This window comes from Pristiophorus japonicus, chromosome 9, assembly GCF_044704955.1.
Source record: "Pristiophorus japonicus isolate sPriJap1 chromosome 9, sPriJap1.hap1, whole genome shotgun sequence".
Lineage (NCBI taxonomy): Eukaryota > Metazoa > Chordata > Chondrichthyes > Pristiophoridae > Pristiophorus > Pristiophorus japonicus.
The window spans coordinates 23,923,123-23,945,353 of NC_091985.1; the positions used below are offsets into that span (position 1 = coordinate 23,923,123).

Sequence of the window (22,231 nt, forward strand, 5' to 3'; positions counted from 1 at the left end):
TCCTTCACGGCAAACGAGCCAAAGGTAGGCAGAGGAAACGTTACAAGGACACCCTCAAAGCCTCCTGATAAAGTGCAACATCCCCACCGACACCTGGGAGTCCCTGGCCAAAGACCGCCCTAAGTAAGTGCAGAAGTAAGTGCATCCGGGAGGGCGCTGAGCACCTCGAGTCTCATCGCCGAAAGCATGCAGAAATCAAGCGCAGGCAAGCAGAAAGAGCATGTGGCAAATCTGTCCCACCCTCCCTTACCCTCAATGACTGTCTGTCCCACCTGTGACAGTGACTGTGGCTCTCGTATTGGACTGTTCAGCCACCTAAGGACTCATTTTAAGAGTGGAAGCAAGTCTTCCTCGATTCCGAGGGACTGCCTATGATGATGATGAATACAACTATTTACATGTTTACTTAACCACATCAGCCTTCATTACCCTGAGTCATTTTTGACTAAACCCAGCAATATTTCCTAAAATACTTCTCAAATTTCTACTGTAGATTCACCAATTAACCTTCAAAAAAACCTTTAAAATGTTTTAACTCGATATTTTAGTGTCATTCTGTTTTGAATACTCTCAGTTCTACTAACTTCATAAATCACTGGATCCTAAATCCTCCCCTGACCAAAAATTGGATCCAGGATAGCTGTTAACCACATTGGCTGTTTCACAGATTGAATAATAAAACAATCCTGAAGCGCCTCTACAGATATGCACTCCTCTCATTTTTCTTCTGCTGTTTTCCCAGTGAATGTCTAGCTAATCGCAGTCCTCTACGATGAACATCCTGGCCTTGCTACAGGCTTCCCTGCCAGAACATTTCCCAGCCTGTCCTCTCCTTTTGTTTACTAGACTTGAGCACCATCTGTCAACAGGAGTTTCTTAAAGCATAATCTCCCTGATGACACAGGGCCTTCAGTTGGTTATCCTATAGCCCAAGGCAGATTCATAAATATTTTAATAAAACAGTCAGAATTGGAAAGCACATTTCACGGATAAACACAGAGAAACCTACAAATAAACATACTTCCCATCAGAATACCGATGCATAAAAACGCTTTCCATTCACTTCCTATTATCCAGAATTCCAGATTCCACCAACAGACTGAATATTTATCAGTCTGATCCTAACAGAAAAACATTCTCTTGTTAGCTAGCTTCTCAGTGCTCAGCACATTGATTGTAAGTTGTGTAACACATGCCAGTCATTCAATGTGCATTTTAAGAAAAAACTAAATTTTGCACAATTAATATTTTAATTTTGACTACATTAACGCATGAAAAAAACATGGGAAAAAAGCAGTTTGCAAAATTTGTGATGCAAACACAGAATTTAGCAAATGGCACTTATTTGGATTTTACTTCAACTCTCCTTCAGACTAAAACTCGCTGAAAAAGACAGACCAATTTGAGCAAGCAAGTCCCGATTAAGTGATCGTGAAGCTTTAATTATCCATTAACATTGTACAAGAAACAACCAGTGTCAAATTTTTATTTTTATTACAACTCGGTTGTCAAAAGCTACATCATTACCCCTAAACCACCCTTACTACCCCTCTGCCAGCTGCTAGTATTGTAGAGAGAGAGAAAAAACAAATCAGCCAGTGTTCCTGATCCCAGTCACCACCCAGTGACCCTTGCTGCAAAGGGAGAGCACAATGCTGTCACACAAGGTTGGGATTAGGCTTGGCTAGGATGGCCCCGTTGTAGTGTATGTAGGCACCTTTAGTAATGACTCCACGAGGCAGGGTATGGTACTTAAACTGTGCAGACCTTTATTAGCAGTTCCTGAGTGCTGACAACAAGCTGTGTGTTCCTTTTTATACTGGGTTACCTGCCATGTGCAGGCAACCCCTGGGTCTCCAGCAACAGCACCCTCTAGTGTACCGGTAAGGTGTGTACAGTACAAGGGTACATTCAATGTTACATGACAGTGTTACAGACATCACGCAGTGAACAGGCATGCCTACACAACACCAGTGATCAAATGCTTAGGTTCGTACATAAAGATTGGCCTTTTGGCTGGTCTACTAAAAGGATGTCACGGCTTATGGAGCCGTACCCCACAAAGAGTTATCACCTTCAGGAGAAGGCAGATAATTGAAAATAAAAAGGAAAAAAAAACATCTTAAAGCAACATGATCTATGACTCTATTCATCTCCCCCTGATTAAAGGAATGCCATTTTACATTCCAGACTTAATGAACTTATCACTGGGATTCATACTCATGGTGAGTTGTCACATGGATAAAAAAACAAGCTGTTTTCATAATGGATAGTTACCTCTATGGCTTTTAAATGCTACAAATTTTAAGAGCTTTAAATTGCAGATTCTGTAACATTGCATCTGAAGGCATTAAGCACTCTCTGATAGACAGGTGTTAAGTAGTCACAGTACTTTTCTTATTCTGCTTCCCTAATGTAACAACCAGTGTCAAACTGGTTATGCATCCAATATGTTGTCCCTTTTTCTTTCCCTACAAAATCTTCTCTCACCTGATCCGATAATACTGCAAATCCAAAAGGAGCAGTTTGGTTATAGCTCTCCTTATGGTTCAACTGGTTAAGGCAGTGAGTAGCTGAGTCCTAACTGGACAGGTCTCAGGTTCAATCCCTGGTTTGTGCTGAGTAATAGATCTTGACTAGGGAGGGAGTAAGGACTTTAGAATAGGTCTTTGTTCTCGTGGGTCAGGGAGAATTTAAAAAAATAGCCAGAGTTCCTGCCGCTGGTTGCTGTACAAGGTGGATCCCTGCTAGAGGTGCACGGATGGATATTGGGAAGAACAGGATCTGGGTCAGCTGCAATGAGTCACACGGCCAAATGCCAAAAAGACTCACACATGCAGAATGGCTAATCGAACAATGTACTGGAAGGAGACTGGTGCCCATGGTACTGTACGACCCAGCACGAGATCCAAAAAAGGGGTAAAAATTATGATTATACATTTCCCTGAATCACATCATGTAAACTTTAGAATTAGGAACATGACTAGACCATCCTGTCCCACCATTTAATTAGATTATGGCTCATCTGTATCTTAACTTCATCTAAGGGCAATGTTATTGGACTAGTAACCTGCGACCCGACCCGCAAGAAAATGCCATCGCATGGGGCGGCGCGAGCCGTCCTAGGAGGGCGACTGGATCGACGTTATCGGAGCCCAGGAAGCCGATTGGAGCGGGGTCGGGATCCAGCTGCAGGAGGAACATGGCAAGACCCGGAGATAGGGAGCAGCGATCGGAGGCGGCGTGGAGCAAAGGTCAGGACCGGTGGTAATCGGAGGTGGCATAGAGCGGAGGTCAGGACCAGCAGCAATCGAAGACGGAGTGGAACAGAGGTCGGTAGCGGCGAGCAGCGGAGGAACGACAAGGTCGAGGTCCAGGAGCGGAGCGAGATCGGGGCCCAGGAGCGACGAGGTCGGGCCCCAGGAGCGAGCTGGAGCCCAGCAGCGAGGTTGGGGCCCAGGGAAGGTGCAGCACAGGCCAACAGCGAGACCGTGAGGTCCACACTGCAACCTATGAATCCCAGGGACAGTAGAAGTATGCGTGTGTACTAGGCCCGTGCAGCGGAGCTTGGTCTCCAGTCATCTTGGATCTCATTGCCACTAGACCAAGATCTTGCTCTGTCTAGCCCGTGTGGTGGCTAGTGTGCAACGGCCACCCCACATTCAAAGAATTCACACACAGGTATATTCCACGCTTCAAAATGAAGTTCGGGACCTGGAACGTCGGGTCCCTCATGGAAACACCTGCAAACTCATTTTTTGGTGTGGAAGCAGGTCATCCTCGACCCCGAGAGACTGCCTAATACTATACTAGTAATCCAGAGATTTGGACTAATAATCCGGTGACAAGAGTTCAAATCGCACTATGGCAGCCGGCATTCGTTAAATAAATCTGGAATAAAAAGACTACTATCAGTAATGGTGACCATGAAGCTACTGGATTGTCGTAAAAACCTATCTGGTTCACTAATGTCCTTTAGGGAAGGAAATCTGCCATCCTTACCTGGTCTGGCCTATAAGTGACTCCAGACCCACAGAAATGTGGTTGACTCTTAACTGCCCTCTGAAATGGCCTGGCAAGCCTCTCAAGGGAAATTAGGGATGGGGAATAAATGCTGGCCTTGCCAGCGATGCCCACATTCCGTGAACGAATAATAAAAAAAACCCCACCTAAGATCCTGGGGGGGGGAAATTGCCCTGCGCCCCGATTGGGAGCGATAACCTTCCAGGGCTGGGACTTTTAGCACCCGGCGCGGAAGTCACGCCCCCGACGCGGAATTGTGCTTACAGCCCCTGAAAGGAAGCGGAGCGCAATCTCCCGCGCTCCACTCCGTTTGGGAGCGGTAACCCGGGCGCTACTAGGGTGGGGAGTTAAGCGCTTTGCGCATGCTCCACTTAGCACTGATGTGCTTTAACGCCTCTCCGCTTCGCTTAAAGGGGAGCGCCTCTGTGCACTCTGCACAGCCTCTGATGGCCTTCACTGGGCCACCAAGGCAGCGTGCGTCCGGGCCAGCAACCCATCACCCAAGATGGAGTGCTGAATTACACGATGGCGGCTGCCACATTAGGGCCGCTATCGGCGAGCCGACAAAAAGATGGCAGGCCAGGGCGCTGGTGCCCTCCCCTTTAAGCACCACCCCGAGAGCGGATGTCGGCCAGCTTTGCGCCCCGCAAACCTGGCAATGACATCTGCTCACGCCAGCCTTGTGGCCTGCGGCGTCAATTTCCCCCGCGGGCTAGTAAGGAATCAGCACAGAGTGGTGAGGGGTCGCCGTGGGAAGCATTGGCAGCACCTCCGCAACTCCCGGGCAGTTTCCCAGGAGGCGGTCGAGCCCCCCTTCCGCCAGAGGAAAGCTGTCTTGTGCCCCGTTAGCGCTCCCTGGAGGTGCTAACAGCTATAAAAAGGGGAAATTTCATCCCCCGCCCCCCGATTTCCCTTTATACCCTGACATAACAAAAATCTATTAATCTCAATTCTAACATTTTCAATTGACGCAACCTCAACAGCTTTTTCATAGAATCATAGAAATTTACAATTACAAGGAGGCCATTTTGCCCGTCGTGTCCGCACTGGCCAACAAAGAGCTATCCAGCCTAATTCCACTTTCCAGCTCTTGATCCGTAGCTTGTAGGTTACGGCACTTTAAATGCATATCCAAATACTTTTTAAATGTGGTGAGGGTTTCTGCCTCTTCCACCCTTTCAGGCAGTTAGTTCCAGACACCCACCCATCATAGGCAGTCCCTCGAAACGAGGATGACTTACTTCCATGCCAAAAAAGGATGAGTTCACAGGTGTTTCAATGAAGGACCTAATATTCCAGATCCCGAATTACATCTTGAAGGGTGGAAGATGTCTGTGCGTGGATTTTTTTTAATGTGTGGTGGCCGATGCACACCAGCCACCACAAGGGCTTGACAGAGCTAGGTCTTGGTCCAGTGGCAAGGATTAACCAAGACGACTGGAGACCTGCTCTGCTGCACGGGCCTAATGCGCACACATATCGTAGTGTGAGCTGGCCCGTGCTGCCCCTGGGCCCATGCCTCCTCTGGCCCCGAACTCATGCCTCCCCTGGGCCTCGATCACATCCCTCTACATTCTCTCGCCGCTCCTTCGCCCCGACTTCGCCGCTCCTGCTGTACCTGCCCACGCTCCAATCACCGACCTGGACCTTGATGACGTCCCTCTTTGCTGCCATCGCCCTCCTGCACCAGCTCACGCCGTACCTTGCTGCCCATGGCCGCCGCTCCTTTTATGGCCCTGACCTGCCGCTGATGGTCTCTCACAGGTCGGGGCCGCCACCACACACTGGGTGAAAACATTTCCCCTCAAATCCCCTCTAAATCTTCTACCAATTACTTTGAACCTATGCCCCCTGATTGTGGACCCACTATCTAGGCCCCTCATAATTTTATACACCTCAATAAGGTCTCCCCTCAGCCTCCTTTGTTCCAAAGAAAACAAACCCAGCCTATCCAATCTTTCCTCATAGCTAAAATTCTCCAGTCTAGGCAACATCCTCGTAAATCTCCTCTGTACCCTTTCTAGTCCAATCACATCTTTCCTGTAATGTGGTGACCAGAACTGCACGCAGTACTCTATGGCCTAACTATACAGTTCAAGCATAACCTCCCTGCTCTTGTATCTATGCCTCAGCCAATAAAGGCAAGTATTCCGTACCACCTTCTTAACCACCTTATCTACCTGGCCTGCTACCTTCCGGGATCTGTGGACATGCATTCCAAGGTCCCTTTGTTCCTCTGCACTTCTCAATGTCCTACCATTTAATGTGTATGCCCTTGCCTTGTTAGCCCTCCCCAAATGCATTACCTCACACTTCTCTGGATTGAATCTATTTGCCACTATTCTGCCCACCTGACCAGTACATTGATATCTTTCTGCAGTCTACAACTTCTTCCTTATCAACCACACAGCCAATGTTTGTATCATCTGCAAACTTCTTAATCATACACCCTACATTGAGGTGTAAATCATTGATATATACCAAAAAAAGCAAGGACCCAGCATTGAGCCCTGCAGAGCCCCACTGGATACAGCCTTCCAGTCACAAAAACACTCATCAACCATTACCCTTTGCTTCCTGCCTCCAAGCCAATTTTGGATCCAACTTGCCACTTTGCCCTGGATCCAATGGGCTTTTACTTTCGTGACCAGTCTGCCATGTGGGACCTTATCAAAAGCCTTGCTAAAATCCACACACACTACATAAAATGCATTACCGACCCTCTTTATTACCTCCTCAAAAATTAACAAGTTAGTCAGAAATGATCTTCCCTTAACAAATCCATGCTGATTGTCCTTGATTAATCTGTGTCTTTCAAAATGAAGATTTATCCAATTCCTCAGATTTTTTTCCAATAATTTTCCCACCACCGAGGTTCGGCTAACTGGCATGTAATTACTCGGTCTATCCCTTTCTCCCTTCTTAAACAAAGGTCCTCCGGCACCACACCTGCAGCCAGAGAGGATTGGAAAATGATGGGAGAGAGTTCTAGATTTCCACAACCCTTTGTGAGAAGATATGCTTCCTGACACCATCCCTGAACGGCCTAGCTTTAATTTTAAGGTTATGGTCCTTGTTCTGGATGCCGCAGTTTCCACAAATGAACGCAGATCTCCAAATGTGGTTTAATCAAAGCTTTATATAACACATAGTAATGTATTGTGGCTACCAAGCACTTGTTTGTCAGAAGTACTTGATGAATTCAGATGTACTCCTATGGTTACATTAGCCTAAATGGGGAAGCATTAGAACTTGATTATTTCCTTTTTAATTATAAGTAAAGACCCTCAGAAAAAATAAATGGTTACACTAATCCTAGAAGTTACAGACAAAACAAGCACATAAATATGTAGTGCTACCACAGATGATCAAAACAAACGTTTGGCAAGTACCATCTCTTGGCCAATCCATTCACTGGTGGTCATCTTACTTTTTCACAAAAACAAATGGAATATATTGAACCACAGCTTACTTTGTACCACACTCAGCCCAAAGAAGTGACCTTCCCTGATCTTCAGCATATCACAAACTTGATTGTAGAGATCCTGTCCCGTAGCTTTGACCTGCAAATAAACATATATGTCAGAACAAGAGAGGTTCAGCATAAAGCTTCAAACAAGCAACCTAGTCAGTCTGCTTCCAGCTCAGAGTAACACTATACTGGAAGGTACTCACAGTGGCTGAAGAAACTTAACAAAGCCGTGTAATTACTCAATAATTTGAAAAACACAATCATTGTCGCATTCAGAGGTGATGACAATGTGGAATTAGTAATCCACACTGCTGATCATCCCTTAAACCTCATGACTGCTCAGGATTACCAAAGTTTAAAAGCTACTGGAAGGCTGTTTTTGGATCAATGGGAACAAGAGTTACCATCCAAATCGAAGTGACCACCAGGGTCTCTGTTTTTGGGGTGGTGTAGTTTTTATTATTCGTTCATGGGATGTGGGTGTTGCCAGCAAGGTCAACATTTATTGCCCATCCCTACGCATTGCATTAGTTAAATTTGCTCAATATTTTTCTTGTAGGAGATCAACCTTGGTGAAATAAGTGCAATATTTCATTTCTAAAAGGACAGCAATTTGGAAAATTAATTTGCGTAATGAGGAGGAGGGCGAGGAGAGGATGAGTCTTGGTTTTGTTTGAATAGTTCTTTAATAAACACTGACCAACAGTCAAGAGCTAGCGTCAGATTAGCTGCTGAAAATCCTTTATGAAAAATCCACACCCTTTAAGTGTCTTTAGACTTACAGATGTGTGTACCGCAGGAGAAGGGTCCACAGCCAGATAGGGAATGGAAGACCAGCAGGAAGAGTACTGCAAGGAAGGTAGTGCAGGGGTCCCCTGTGGTCATCCCCCTGCAAAACAGATATACTGCTTTGAGTGCTGTTGGGGGGGGATGACTCATCAGGGGAGGGCAGCAGCAGCCAAGTTCATGGCACCGTGGCAGGCTCTATTGTACAGGAGGGCAGGAAAAAGAGTGGGAGAGCGATCAGTGATAGGGGATTCAATGGTGAGGGGAATAGATAGGCATTTCTGCGGCCGCAACCGAGACTCCAGGATGGTATGTTGCCTCCCTGGTGCAAGGGTCAAGGATGTCTCGGAGCGGGTGCAGGACATTCTAAAAAGGGAGGGAGAACAGCCAGTTGCCGTGGTGCACATTGGTACCAACGGCATAGGTAAAAAAAAGGGATGCGGTCCTACGAAACGAATTTAAGGAGCTAGGAGCTAAATTAAAAAGTAGGACCTCAAAAGTAGTAATCTCGGGATTGCTACCAGTGCCACGTGCTAGTCAGAGTAGGAATCGCAGGATAGCGCAGATGAATACTTGGCTTGAGCAGTGGTGCAGCAGGGAGGGATTCAAATTCTTGGGGCATTGGAACCGGTTCTGGGGGAGGTGGGACCAGTACAAACCGGACGGTCTGCACCTGGGCAGGACCGGAACCAATGTCCTAGGGGGAGTGTTTGCTAGTGCTGTTGGGGAGGAGTTAAACTAATATGGCAGGGGGATGGGAACCAATGCAGGGAGACAGAGGGAAACAAAAAGGAGGCAAAAGCAAAAGACAGAAAGGAGATGAGGAAAAGTGGAGGGCAGAGAAACCCAAGGCAAAGAACAAAAAGGGCCACTGTACAGCAAAATTCTAAAAGGACAAAGGGTGTTAAAAAAACAAGCCTGAAGGCTTTGTGTCTTAATGCAAGGAGTATCCACAATAAGGTGGATGAATTAACTGTGCAAATAGATGTTAACAAATATGATGTGATTGGGATTACGGAGACGTGGCTCCAGGATGATCAGGGCTGGGAACTCAACATCCAGGGGTATTCAACATTCAGGAAGGATAGAATAAAAGGAAAAGGAGGTGGGGTAGCATTGCTGGTTAAAGAGGAGATTAATGCAATAGTTAGGAAAGACATTAGCTTGGATGATGTGGAATCTATATGGGTAGAGCTGCAGAACACCAAAGGGCAAAAAACGTTAGTGGGAGTTGTGTACAGACCTCCAAACAGTAGTAGTGATGTTGGCGAGGGCATCAAACAGAAAATTAGGGGTGCATGCAATAAAGGTGCAGCAGTTATAATGGGTGACTTTAATATGCACATAGATTGGGCTAGCCAAACTGGAAGCAATACAGTGGAGGAGGATTTCCTGGAGTGCATAAGGGATGGTTTTCTAGACCAATATGTCGAGGAACCAACTAGGGGGGAGGCCATCTTAGACTGGGTGTTGTGTAATGAGAGAGGATTAATTAGCAATCTCATTGTGCGAGGCCCCTTGGGGAAGAGTGACCATAATATGGTGGAATTCTGCATTAGGATGGAGAATGAAACAGTTAATTCAAAGACCATGGTCCAGAACTTAAAGAAGGGTAACTTTGAAGGTATGAGGTGTGAATTGGCTTGGATAGATTGGCGAATGATACTTAAGGGGTTGACTGTGGATGGGCAATGGCAGACATTTGGAGACCGCATGGATGAACTACAACAATTGTACATTCCTGTCTGGCGTAAAAATAAAAAAGGGAAGGTGGCTCAACTGTGGCTATCAAGGGAAATCAGGGATAGTATTAAAGCCAAGGAAGTGGCATACAAATTGGCCAGAAATAGCAGCGAACCCGGGGACTGGGAGAAATTCGGAACTCAGCAGAGGAGGACAAAGGGTTTGATTAGGGCAGGGAAAATGGAGTACGAGAAGAAGCTTGCAGGGAACATTAAGGCGGATTGCAAAAGTTTCTATAGATATGTAAAGAGAAAAAGACAAACGTAGGTCCCCTGCAGTCAGAATCAGGGGAAGTCATAACGGGGAACAAAGAAATGGCAGACCAATTGAACAAGTACTTTGCTTCGGTATTCACTAAGGAGGACACAAACAACCTTCCGGATATAAAAGGGGTCAGAGGGTCTAGTAAGGAGGAGGAACTGAGGGAAATCTTTATTAGTCGGGAAATTGTGTTGGGGAAATTGATGGGATTGAAGGCCGATAAATCCCCAGGGCCTGATGGACTGCATCCCAGAGTACTTAAGGAGGTGGCCTTGGAAATAGCGGATGCATTGACAGTCATTTTACAACATTCCATTGACTCTGGATCAGTTCCTATCGAGTGGAGGGTAGCCAATGTAACCCCACTTTTTAAAAAAGGAGGGAAGAGAGAAAACAGGGAATTATAGACTGGTCAGCCTGACCTCAGTAGTGGGTAAAATGATAGAATCAATTATTAAGGATGTCATAGCAGCGCATTTGGAAAGAGGTGACATGATAGGTCCAAGTCAGCATGGATTTGTGAAAGAGAAATCATGCTTGACAAATCTTCTGGAATTTTTTGAGGATGTTTCCAGTAAAGTGGACAAGGGAGAACCAGTTGATGTGGCATATTTGGACTTTCAGAAGGCTTTCGACAAGGTCCCACACAAGAGATTAATGTGCAAAGTTAAAGCACATGGGATTGGGGGTAGTGTGCTGACGTGGATTGAGAACTGGTTGTCAGACAGGAAGCAAAGAGTAGGAGTAAATGGGTACTTTTCAGAATGGCAGGCAGTGACTAGTGGGGTAACGCAAGGTTCTATGCTGGGGCCCCAGCTGTTTACATTGTACATTAATGATTTAGACGAGGGGATTAAATGTAGTATCTCCAAATTTGCGGATGACACTAGATTGGGTGGCAGTGTGAGCTGCGAGGAGGATGCTATGAGGCTGCAGAGTGACTTGGATAGGTTAGGTGAGTGGGCAAATGCATGGCAGATGAAGTATAATGTGGATAAATGTGAGGTTATCCACTTTGGTGGTAAAAACAGAGAGCCAGACTATTATCTGAATGGTGACAGATTGGGAAAAGGGGAGGTGCAACGAGACCTGGGTGTCATGGTACATCAGTCATTGAAGGTTGGCATGCAGGTTCAACAGGCGATTAAGAAAGCAAATGGCATGTTGGCCTTCATAGCGAGGGGATTTGAGTACAGGGACAGGGAGGTGTTGCTACAGTTGTACAGGGCCTTGGTGAGGCCACACCTGGAGCATTGTGTACAGTTTTGGTCTCCTAACTTGAGGAAGGACATTCTTGCTATTGAGGGAGTGCAGCGAAGGTTCACCAGACTGATTCCCGGGATGGCGGGACTGACATATCAAGAAAGACTGGATCAACTGGGCTTGTATTCACTGGAGTTCAGAAGAATGAGAGAGGATCACATAGAAATGTTTAAAATTCTGATGGGTTTAGACAGGTTAGATTCAAGAAGAATGTTCCCAATGTTGGGGAAGTCCAGAACCAGGGGTCACAGTCTAAGGATAAGGGGTAAGCCATTCAGGACCGAGATGAGGAGAAACTTCTTCACCCAGAGAGTGGTGAACCTGTGGAATTCTCTACCACAGAAAGTAGTTGAGGCCAATTCACTAAATAGATTCAAAAGGGAGTTCGATGAAGTCCTTACTACTAGGGGGATCAAGGGGTATGGCGAGAAAGCAGGAAGGGGGTACTGAAGTTGCATGTTCTGCCATGAACTCATTGAATGGTGGTGCAGGCTAGAAGGGCTGAATGGCCTACTCCTGCACCTATTTTCTATGTTTCTATGTTTCAACTGCAGGATTTCATTGGCAGCCTCTATCCTTAAAGGCACAGCTATTCGGCAGGTAGATAGCATAAGAACATAAGAAATGGGAGCAGGAGTAGATGATACGGCCCCTCGAGGCCATTCAATAAGAGCATGGCTGAAATTTTACATCAACTCCACTTTCCCGCTCTATTCCCATATCCCTTGATTCTCTCATTGTCCAAAAATCTATCAATCTGTCTTGAATATACTCAACGACTGAGTACCCACAAACACTCTGGAGTAAAGAATTCCAAAGATTCACATAGATAGCATGTTTTCAGCCAAATGTGGAAAGTCCCTGAGGTACCATAAGTGACTGAAAGTTCTTGAATCAGAGAGATTGCTGGTTCTACTGCAGTCAATTAGTCATCTTATTGTGAAGTTGGATAGTGCAGTGGAATACGCACTGGCCATTTGTCTCTGGGATCTGGGTTTAAATCCAGCCTAGACTGACAGGGTAATGGGCTCTAATGTCTGTTAGCAGCAAGGGACCCAAGTGAAATAAGTGTATTCAGTTTCCACTGAGCTCCTTGTGAGGTGGCTCCATAGCTCAAAGTTGCTCCTAATCTGGCACTGTCAATCTCATAGGAAAACAGATGCAGTAAGAGGTGTTGCTCTGAGGCAGATTCTATACTTGACGTGGGAGTACTTGAATGCTGATATTGGGTGTCCAAAATGGAAAGAGCTTCTTTCCCCTGCATTAACAGTCCTGAACACAAAACCAATTCTATTCTTAACCGTAGAGTCTGGTCAACCTGAAGCTATCAGTAAGAAAAATACATTGGTGAAGGTCCTAAGAATATTTATAACCGGCCGTGGGAAGTGTTAACTGATGCACTAGATCTGACCACACATTTTGAAAACTCGATTCCTCAGACAGAATGTAGATGCTTTCATTGATAAATAGCAGTATTCATGTGTTAAGTGTATAGTAAGTAACATTACCATGTCTGTGAGATGGCTTACATTACATTACATTACAACAGGTGCTATATAAATGCTAGTTTTTCTCACCATGAAAAGAGATGTTCAAAGACAACTGCAGAGTTCCTAAACAATCAGGTTGAAAATATATGAATGAGCAACATCGATGTTTTAACTCATTAATATGTACCCAACAAAAGAAGATACGAGTTTTGAAGGAACTTTGAACATACATCTAGTGCCAATACTTTGGAGCAGGGAAAAAAAGTGTGATGTGAATCCATCAAAGACTGACGAGAAAGGGGTCACTTTAAGTATAAATCCATGACACCAAGGGGCACAATGGACATGATCTTCATCACGCAGCAGATTCAAGAGAAATGCAGGAAATAGCACCAACCCTTGTACATGGCCTTCTTCGACCTCACAAAAGCCTTCGACACTGTCAACCGTGAGGGATTATGGAGCGTCCTCCTCAGATTCGGCTGCCCTGAAAAGTTTGTCATCATTCTCCGCCTGCTCCACGATAACATGCAAGCCATGATCCTGACCAACGGATTCACCAAAGACCCATTCCACGTTTGGACCGGGGTCAAGCAGGGCTGCGTCATCGCACCAACGCTCTTCTCGATCTTCCTTGCTGCAATGCTCCATCTCACCCTCGGCAAGTTCCCCGTTGGAGTGGAGCTAAATTACAGGACAAATGGGAATGTGTTCAACCTACGCTGTCTCCAGACCAGATCCAAGGTCGTCCCAACCTCCATCATCGAACTACAGTACACAAACGACGCCTGCGTCTGCGCACACTCGGAGGCCGAACTCCAAGCCATCGTCAACACCTTCATATGAGAGTATGGACCTTACACTAAACATCCGTAAGACAAAGGTCCTCTACCAACCTGCCCCCGCCACACAGCACTGCCACCCGGTTAGCAAAATCCACGACGAGGCCTTGGACAATGTGGACCATTTTCCATACCTATTGGCAACAAGGGCAGACATCGACGATGAGGTCCAACACCGCCTTCAGTGTGCCAGTGCAGCCTTCGGTCGCCTAAGGAAAAGAGTGTTTGAAGACCAGGACCTCAAACCCGGTACCAAGCTCATGGTCTACAGAGCAGTGGTGATACCCGCCCTCCTATATGGCTCAGAGACAGGGACTATGTACAGCATGCACCTCAAAACACTGGAGAAGTACCACCAATGCTGCCTCTGCAAGATTCTGCAAATCCATTGGCAGGATAGGCGCATCAACGTCAGTGTCCTCACTCAGGCCAATATCCCCAGCATTGAAGCACTGACCACACTCAATGAGCTTCGCTGGATGGCTCACATCGTCTGCATGCCTGACACAAGACTCCCAAAACAAGCGCAGTACTCGGAGCTCCGACACGGCAAACGAGCCCCAGGTGAGGAGAGGAAACACGTCAAAGCCGCCTTGAAAAAAATGTAACATCCCCACTGATACCTGGGAATCCCTGGCCCAAGACTGCCCAACGTGGAGGAAAAGCATCCGGGAAGGCGCTGAACACCTCAAGTCTCTTCGCCAAGAGCAAGCTGAAGCCAAGCGTCGACAGCGCAAGGAGTGCACGACAACCCAAGCTCCCCACCCATCTGTTCCTTCAACCACCGTTTGCCCCGTATGTGACAGAGACTGTAGGTTCCGCATTGGACTCTTCAGTCACCTGAGAACTCATTTCTAGTGTGGAAGCAAGTCATCCTCGACTCCGAGGGACTGCCTATGATGATGATGAAATCCATGACAGTAGCAAACTTGTGAGGAGGACCCTTCCTAGACATAAAAATACTGCAAATGTTGAAAATTTGAATAAAAAGAGGATGTTGGAAATATACAGCAGATTAGTCAGCATCTGAACAGATAAAAAAAACTTTACAGGTAGGCCCCACTAGTCGGAATTAATGTTGACCCATCTTTTCAGATTCTGGCGGACATTTTGGGCTTTTATTTCAGCTGTTTCTAGAATTCTGCTTTATTCCATAACCTGATAATCTCTACTGAAATCACAATCACCATTCCGCCATTAAGAATATGGCAAGAGTTCAACTGCAATAGAATGCATCCAGGAGGGGCGCAGTGTTGCAGAAAACAAGAATGGCATAGATCCGTACGGACAAAGAAACGCACTTCAAAAAGATTGGTTATGATTATGATTGGCCGGCATAATCATTAACTCTAGAAAAGAAGTGTTTCCATGTATGTTTTTAAAAACATTTAACCATTTTTTGCTTCTGCCTTCTCTTCTTAGCACAGGGCTGAGATTTCCAAAAGAGGTGCCAGGCTGCCTGTTGGCGGCCCGGCTGAACCCGGGGATATAGTAGTTGGGCCGACCTGGTAGTTGGCCGACAAAAAAAAAGATGGCAGCCACATTGCGCCCTCCCCTTTAATGGAGGAAGCACCGCCATTTTACACACACTACAAACACAGTGCACCGACAGAAAATACTGTCAGGGGCACCGAGCAGTGGCCGGAAGATTTTCTACGGTGAATTTCGCTTGCAGGGCGGGACATCGGCGGTGCGCGCTTTGATGACACACTTAGGAGAGGACCGCCGGAAAAACCACCGGGGAGAATTTCACGAGCGGCGGCTATTTGACTACAAATCTGCAGCAATTCGACACTGCCGTGTGGCCGCCACTTTCCGGCGGTAATGCCTTATTGGGAGGCTGAATTTTGGCCCCCTTAGTGTCAACTATTTTGAGCTTTTGGTTTCATTACAGTCACTTTACTTCAGAAGTAATTCATTGTGTGAAGCATGCTGTTTCAACACGATAGGCACGATATAAACACAAATATATTTATTATGATTATGGGTAAAGCTCAGAAGATATTCAGATGTATTGTTTATCGATGTGTGCGACTAAGTTCTGCCTCAAGCTGTAAAATCTCCATGAAATATCTAAAGCATTATTCAGATCTTCCTTTAAAAATGCTCAGAGTTTGGGATGCCAGGAAGAAGGAAAGAAAAAAAGACTTGCATTCCTATCGCGCCTTCCATGACCTCAGAACGTCCCAAAGCACTTTACCGTCACTGATGTACTTTTGAAGTACGTCACTGTTGCAATGTAGGAAACGTGGCAGCCAATTTGCGCGCAGCAAGCTCCCACAAACAACACAATAATGACCAGATAATCTATTTTTTATTACTGGAGGGATAAATATTGGCTTGCCCTTCTTCCTAATAGTGCCACGGGATCTTTTATGTCCACCTGAGAGAGCAGACGGGGCCTCGGTTTAACGTCTCATCTGAAAGATGGTACAAGTACAGCATCGAGAATCCGGAAGCCTCGGGACAGAGGCCGCTCCGGATTCTGTGCATTTCCAGACTTCGGAACGTCTTTCCAATGTCCCGAATCGAACATTTTCCAGATACCGGACGACCCTGCCGCGGATCGTCCCGGTATCCGGATTCCGGAACAACAGATTCTTGAGGCTATACCTGTGCCTCTGACAGTGCAGCACTCCCTTAGTACTGCACTGCGAGTGTCAGCCTAGATCATGTGCTCAAGTCTCTGGAGTGGGACTTGAACCCACAATCTTTTGACTCAGAGGTGAGGGTGCTACCCACTGAGCCACTGGCTGACACAGGGAAGCTACAGTAGACCTCAGCGTGCCTGCCTTCTAAGGGAACATATTTTAAAACTAAGCCTAGGGTCTTACTCCTAATTGCTAGCCAGTGACTCCTGACAGAAAATGCTCTGTGCATGCATCTGGTAAGGATAGAATAGGCTCAGCTTGATGTCCTCCATTTTTGAATAACCTGGTACACTCACCATCTAGTCTCACACGTGAAGAATAATCACCTGAGTGGTGAAGAGACTGCAGTCTACCACTGTTGGACTGTACCTCAATATGAGTATTGTTGATCTTAGCTGTTTAGACTGCAGTCAATGTAAAATTTGTCGCGATGGTTTGAAAGATTAAAATTATTGTATAAGCTGAGAATTGTATATATTTTTTAAAAAGAAACCCTGAGCTCCCACTGGCAGTGGATATATGGTATTGTCGTGAGCTGCGTTGACCAGAAAAGTCACTGCACCTTACCTTCGGCTGCAGTAGAAAACAAAAAAGTTCAACCAGGGTTCCTGCCTCTGATAAGCAGCCCCTGCACAAAGATGCATGTGGGAGTTGTCTGGATCGGGCTTGGCTTGGATTCTTCCCACCCACAATTGAATAGCCTTCCAATTCTCACTGTCAAGACTCACATGAAGAACAGCCATTTGGGCAAGGTATCATCATCATCATCATCATAGGCAATCCCTCAGAGTCCAGGATGACTTGCTTCCACTCTAAAAGTGAGTTCTCAGGTGACTGAAGAATCCAATGCGGGACCTACAGTCTCAATCACAGGTGGGGCAGACAGTGGTTGAAGGAAAGGGTGAGCGGGGAGCCCAGGTTGACGCACACTCCTTCCGCTGTCTACGCTTGATTTCTGCTTGTTCTCGGCGATGGGACTCGAGATGCTCAGCGCCCTCCCGGATGCTCTTCCTCCACTTTGGGTGGTTTTAGGCCAGGGATTCCCAGGAGTCGGTGGCGATTTTGCACTTTGTCAAGGAGGCTTTGAGGGTATAGCAGAGAGCTGCCAGCACCCATAGAACTGTACCCCAACATAAAGCAACACCTGTAGGAGAGGATAGAGGGAAGGGGGGAAAAAGGGAGCAAAGGAGTACAGTGCCTCACTACTCCCCCAGTGAATCAACATTTCTCTGCTTTTAAGAGTTCTCAATATGAGAAGTAAATTAATAAGAGGAAATCCCAATCACTGAATCAATGTTTTCATGGGCAATATTTAAACAACCCTATTAAAAGTTCTTTTAAAAAAAAAATGAATTTATGAATTTAAAAATCAGGAAATAAAAAACAAACGTTGGTCTCCAACAAATGATAATCTTAAAGGTTAAATAACTTTCAATAATATTTAGCAAACCACAAACATGCATGAAGAAACAAAACCGCATTGTTTTAGTTGTTGCCTCTTGCTCAAATCTTATCTATGCTACTGGAAGTACAGCTGTTGGCCTTGGGTCCAGCAGTTAAGGAGCCTAAACATATTATACCAATTTGTTTACTCTTTTCCCATGGGCGGGGGAAGGAGAGGCATTGACAGTGGCTTGTCCAACTGAATCGAAATGAGATGAGAGGAGAGGCACAGGCACAGGGAGAAAAAAGCTTACTTTAACCTGCATCAATTAAGGTTGCTGTTCTTTCCACGTTATTCCTTTTCCAATCTTTAGGTCCGTCAAACAGCATAGATCATTCCACAATAGAAAGGGCTGGCAAGTAACTTCTTCCCAGGTGTCTATGTGTTAGTGTTATGGGGTTGACCTGCTCTCCAGTCCCACATTCTGCCACACGCATGGAGCCTGAAAATAATTGTGTGGGGTGGTGGGGGACACGGGGGTGCGACATGGAGAGAGATAAAAGGAATTCACTATATGAAAAACTACTGGGGAAGCTCATGTCCAAGCACTGTGTGGTGCAGCAAATTCGTAAATCAATACTGTGCCAAAAGGACCAGGTGACTGGAGATAAAAGGCAGGCATGACATAAAGACAAGACATATATGTTTAAGACATTCTGGATCTCCTGATTTAGTGATTTTGTTGTGCTAATCAAGGTAAATAATTAGCAATCATTTTTTTTTGGAATCAGTGTCAGCATTAAGTGCTCCCACATTAGGCAAACACAGTTAGATGCTGAGTAACGCTCCCTCTATTCTCCCCCCACGCCCAGCAACAACATGCCTCTACACCAGCCTTCGAATTGTAAAACCCTCCGCAATGCAGTATTATGAAGTTTCCCATTATGGCCTCACTTTAACCTGAAGCTAATGAAACCTGGGTTTTAATTATTTTCAAATTTATTAAGTGCAGCTTGTAACTATTCATAAGAGCCAGACAACCAATTCAACGCTTAAAAAAGATAGTATCCTCCTTCGTTTACATAAAGAAAATAATTTGTTACAATCATTAAAATACCTATTTTCTGGTTTCTGCCATTTCAGGTCTTCCACCTTGCAATGTTAGTTAATAAGCTACATACATCCCAGAGCAATTTCATTCATTTTCACAGTTGGGGCTGGGGGGGAAGGTAACTGGCATTCCAGATTGGTCTGAAAGCTGATCCAGAGTCATCCAAACCCTGATCAGCTCTCAGGCCACCCTAATGAAATGAATTAGACTACTGATGTGAACATGACCCCACTCTGTAACTATCATCACCCAAGCAACTTGAAGTGGTAGGTCTCTGAAATCAGAAAATCAGCAGCAGCTAACTAATGATAATACTTTGATTTAAGACACTGATATGAGGGAGAGAATACTTTGAACAGAAAGTAGTCCCCATAGACTTCCCTTCTTCTTTAATATAACAATTGTGTAGCAGTATGGGAACATCTTGGCCTTGCTAATCGAAGTGAAGTCTACTTCACATCATTGGTAGAAGGAGGGGAACTGCCAGAGAAAGAACCAAGTGCTCAGAACTACCTTTAGGGCACAATTACTAATTTATTCAGTGCTTTGCACTGGATTCATCGCAGCTCATCTGCCAATTTCATTCATGTCACACTATAGTTTCTACAGACTGTGCTGATGGCTGGGTTTGTAAAAAAAAATTGCTACTTGAAATTCCAAATAGGATTATTGCTACTGGTACAGCATTTCAAAAAAAAAATTATGACTACAAAGAAATGTACAAAGTAGTTTTTTTCAGATTGATAAAGTATCAAAGTGATATAAAATATAAAAAGGTATAAAATAAAAAATAAAATTGGAGGGCCAAGAATGGGGAAATTCTATTTTGAGTGTTTGCTTGACTTGTACTCAATTATGTTCTGTGATAAAATTGATCCTGGAATTTAAGTTTCATTGCTGCAATACTAGTGACTGTTTCAGCATCATAGCACGCAAGCTGAAAACCTAGAATGTGGCCAATCCAGGGAGACCAGCGCATTATAACCTATATAATAGTTCTGTTCTTTGACATTACCAAGTGGCGTAGTGATATATCTAACTGGCTGCATCCACATAGTTAACCTTTTCATTTGTGTCAAGTATCAATTCTGAAACTCATAAGGAATCATAACACATAAAGTATGCCGATACTCCAGTCCCATGAAATACTAAGCTGTAGTCAAAGGCTTTTGTAGCTACAAAGAAATTTCTACTCACTCCAATGAAGACTTCAAGTTGTTCCTTGTTTGGCAGAAGTACAGAAACAATGCGTTGGCCCGGCATCATTTTATTTTGGAATAGCTGCTTGCTCATGACGGGACTGTGGGAAGATTTCAGTTTAATTAGTCTCTGTCCAGTCCAGTACCGCCTTCCACAAGTTATGAAGCTTTCTTCACTGAACGTAGGACCACATCCAGTCTGCCCTCATCTTCCCTGCCAAACGACATGTTTCAATGTTAATTAATGAAAACAAAGCATGCGATGCACTAGGACGTGGAGATGTGGGCACGTAGAAGCATACTCAATTAAGGAATCTTGGCCACAGATGATGTGCATCATATAAGTGTTACACACGAACATAAGCATCTTTGACCTCCAAAAAATGAAGAGGTGTGGGGGCGGAATTAAGAGAATTCTGGCGACTTTTGTCAAACTTCCATCAGGGTTGGCACAAACGTTATCCAACAATATAGGATTATGGAGGCCAGACAACGGCTATTCAAGGTCATTCTAGAAAATGATTCTCCTAAAAAGACACTCAGATAACATTGTTGACAGCTTTGAAAAAAAAAGTTAAAAAAAATATCCAGCCACAATGAAATAGAGCATAGATATGTAAATGTTTCCAATGATCGCCTGACTTGGTGGGCCCCTGATGTTTTTTGGATTACACCACAGGTAAAACTGAACATGACAAATATTAACTACCACATGAATGTAACATGTCCTCATGCACATGGTGAATATCACCAAATCCCAATTATATAAACGTGTCATTGTGTGACACACACAGTGCAGGATTTTGATGTATTTTCTTCCTCCGACAATTGTTTTCTTTAAGAACTCAAGCTCAGTTTTACCTAATCGCTATACCATTTACTCTTCTCAACCTTGGTGTTGGCCCATGCTGTGAGCTTTGGCCCTTCACCTTGTTTGCTCTCAATGAGCAACAAAGAAAAAGATCTGTGTTCTCAGCAGCAAAGGCAGGAGTCCAGGCCAGGGCTGGAGAAATATAAAGAATATCCCACTTGGGGAAAAATTATACAAGAAAAAAACCTCTAAATAATGTCCAAAAGAACAACACAATGTGCAGCAAAGGTTTAAAAAGACAGTAAATAACGTTTCAGATTAGCAAACCATTCATGATTTATAATGTCACCAGAACCACTTGACTAGATTATTGTCTTGTAATCTACTCCCGCCCATCCAGTAAATGTTCAATGAATCTCTTGTACAGATTATGGGGCTGACTGAAATTGCCTCTTTTTATAGCCCCTCCAGTAAGCACTAACGATGCACAAATGATTTATCACTCGGGAGCGGGGAGCGGATGCAACCAGCCCAGAATTGCCCCCTCCCCCGGAGATGCTGTGGGTTTGCGCTGCATCCGTTATTTTTCACCCCGGGCAAGAGCGCAAACGGCAGCGATGTCATCGCCATGCGCCCCGACCCCTTACCACCTCGTGCTGACCCATCTGTGCCCTGCAGTGAAAATTGCCCCGCGGGATGCAAGTTTGGTGTGGGGTGATGCCACCGGCAGCTTCGCGAGTCGCGAAGCTGTCATGGCTGGGGCACCCCAGACGCCCTTAAAGGGGAGGGCCTTGCACTGCGGCCGCCATCTTTTTTGGGGTTGGCAGACTTTTTGCAGTCGGCCCAACGATGGCGGCCACTGGTTCGGCCGGGCCACCAACATGCAGCATGGCACCACCCTCTTGGGTGCTGGGCCACTGGCCTGACCGAAACCCTCCCTGGTGGCCCAGTGGGCGCCAGGAAAGCGGCTGCAGGGTTCGCAGTGGCCCTCCTCTTTAAAAGGGAAGATACGTTGTGACGCGTCAGTGCGACGCAGCAGGTCCGCACATGTCAGCGCGGTGCGATGACTCGCGTCCCGCTAACGCCGCGCTACTGCCCCGTGGAGGCGAATCATGCTTCAGATACCTCCCGCACATAACTGAAAGAATTCTCATCCTTGCATTCAAATCTGCTACAACCTAGCCCCTCCCTATCT

General features: G+C 45.5%; 1 protein-coding gene across 11 annotated transcripts in view; it reads right to left on the reverse strand.

The window, feature by feature from the left end:
* Positions 1–22,231, reverse strand: part of LOC139272969 (FERM domain-containing protein 6-like) — a 135,532-nt gene that overhangs the window by 66,998 nt on the left and 46,303 nt on the right. For 8 of the 11 annotated variants that reach the window (XM_070889170.1, XM_070889167.1, XM_070889173.1 and 5 more), the window contains exons 2-3: positions 20,224–20,326; positions 7,496–7,586 (exon numbers count right to left, since the gene is read on the reverse strand). In XM_070889170.1, the coding sequence (XP_070745271.1) occupies positions 7,496–7,586; positions 20,224–20,326 (194 nt within the window). Of the gene's footprint in view, positions 1–7,495; positions 7,587–13,435; positions 13,469–14,014; positions 14,047–20,223; positions 20,440–22,231 lie in introns of those variants that run through there. The other 3 variants (XM_070889163.1, XM_070889166.1, XM_070889165.1) reach the window with 3 other exon arrangements.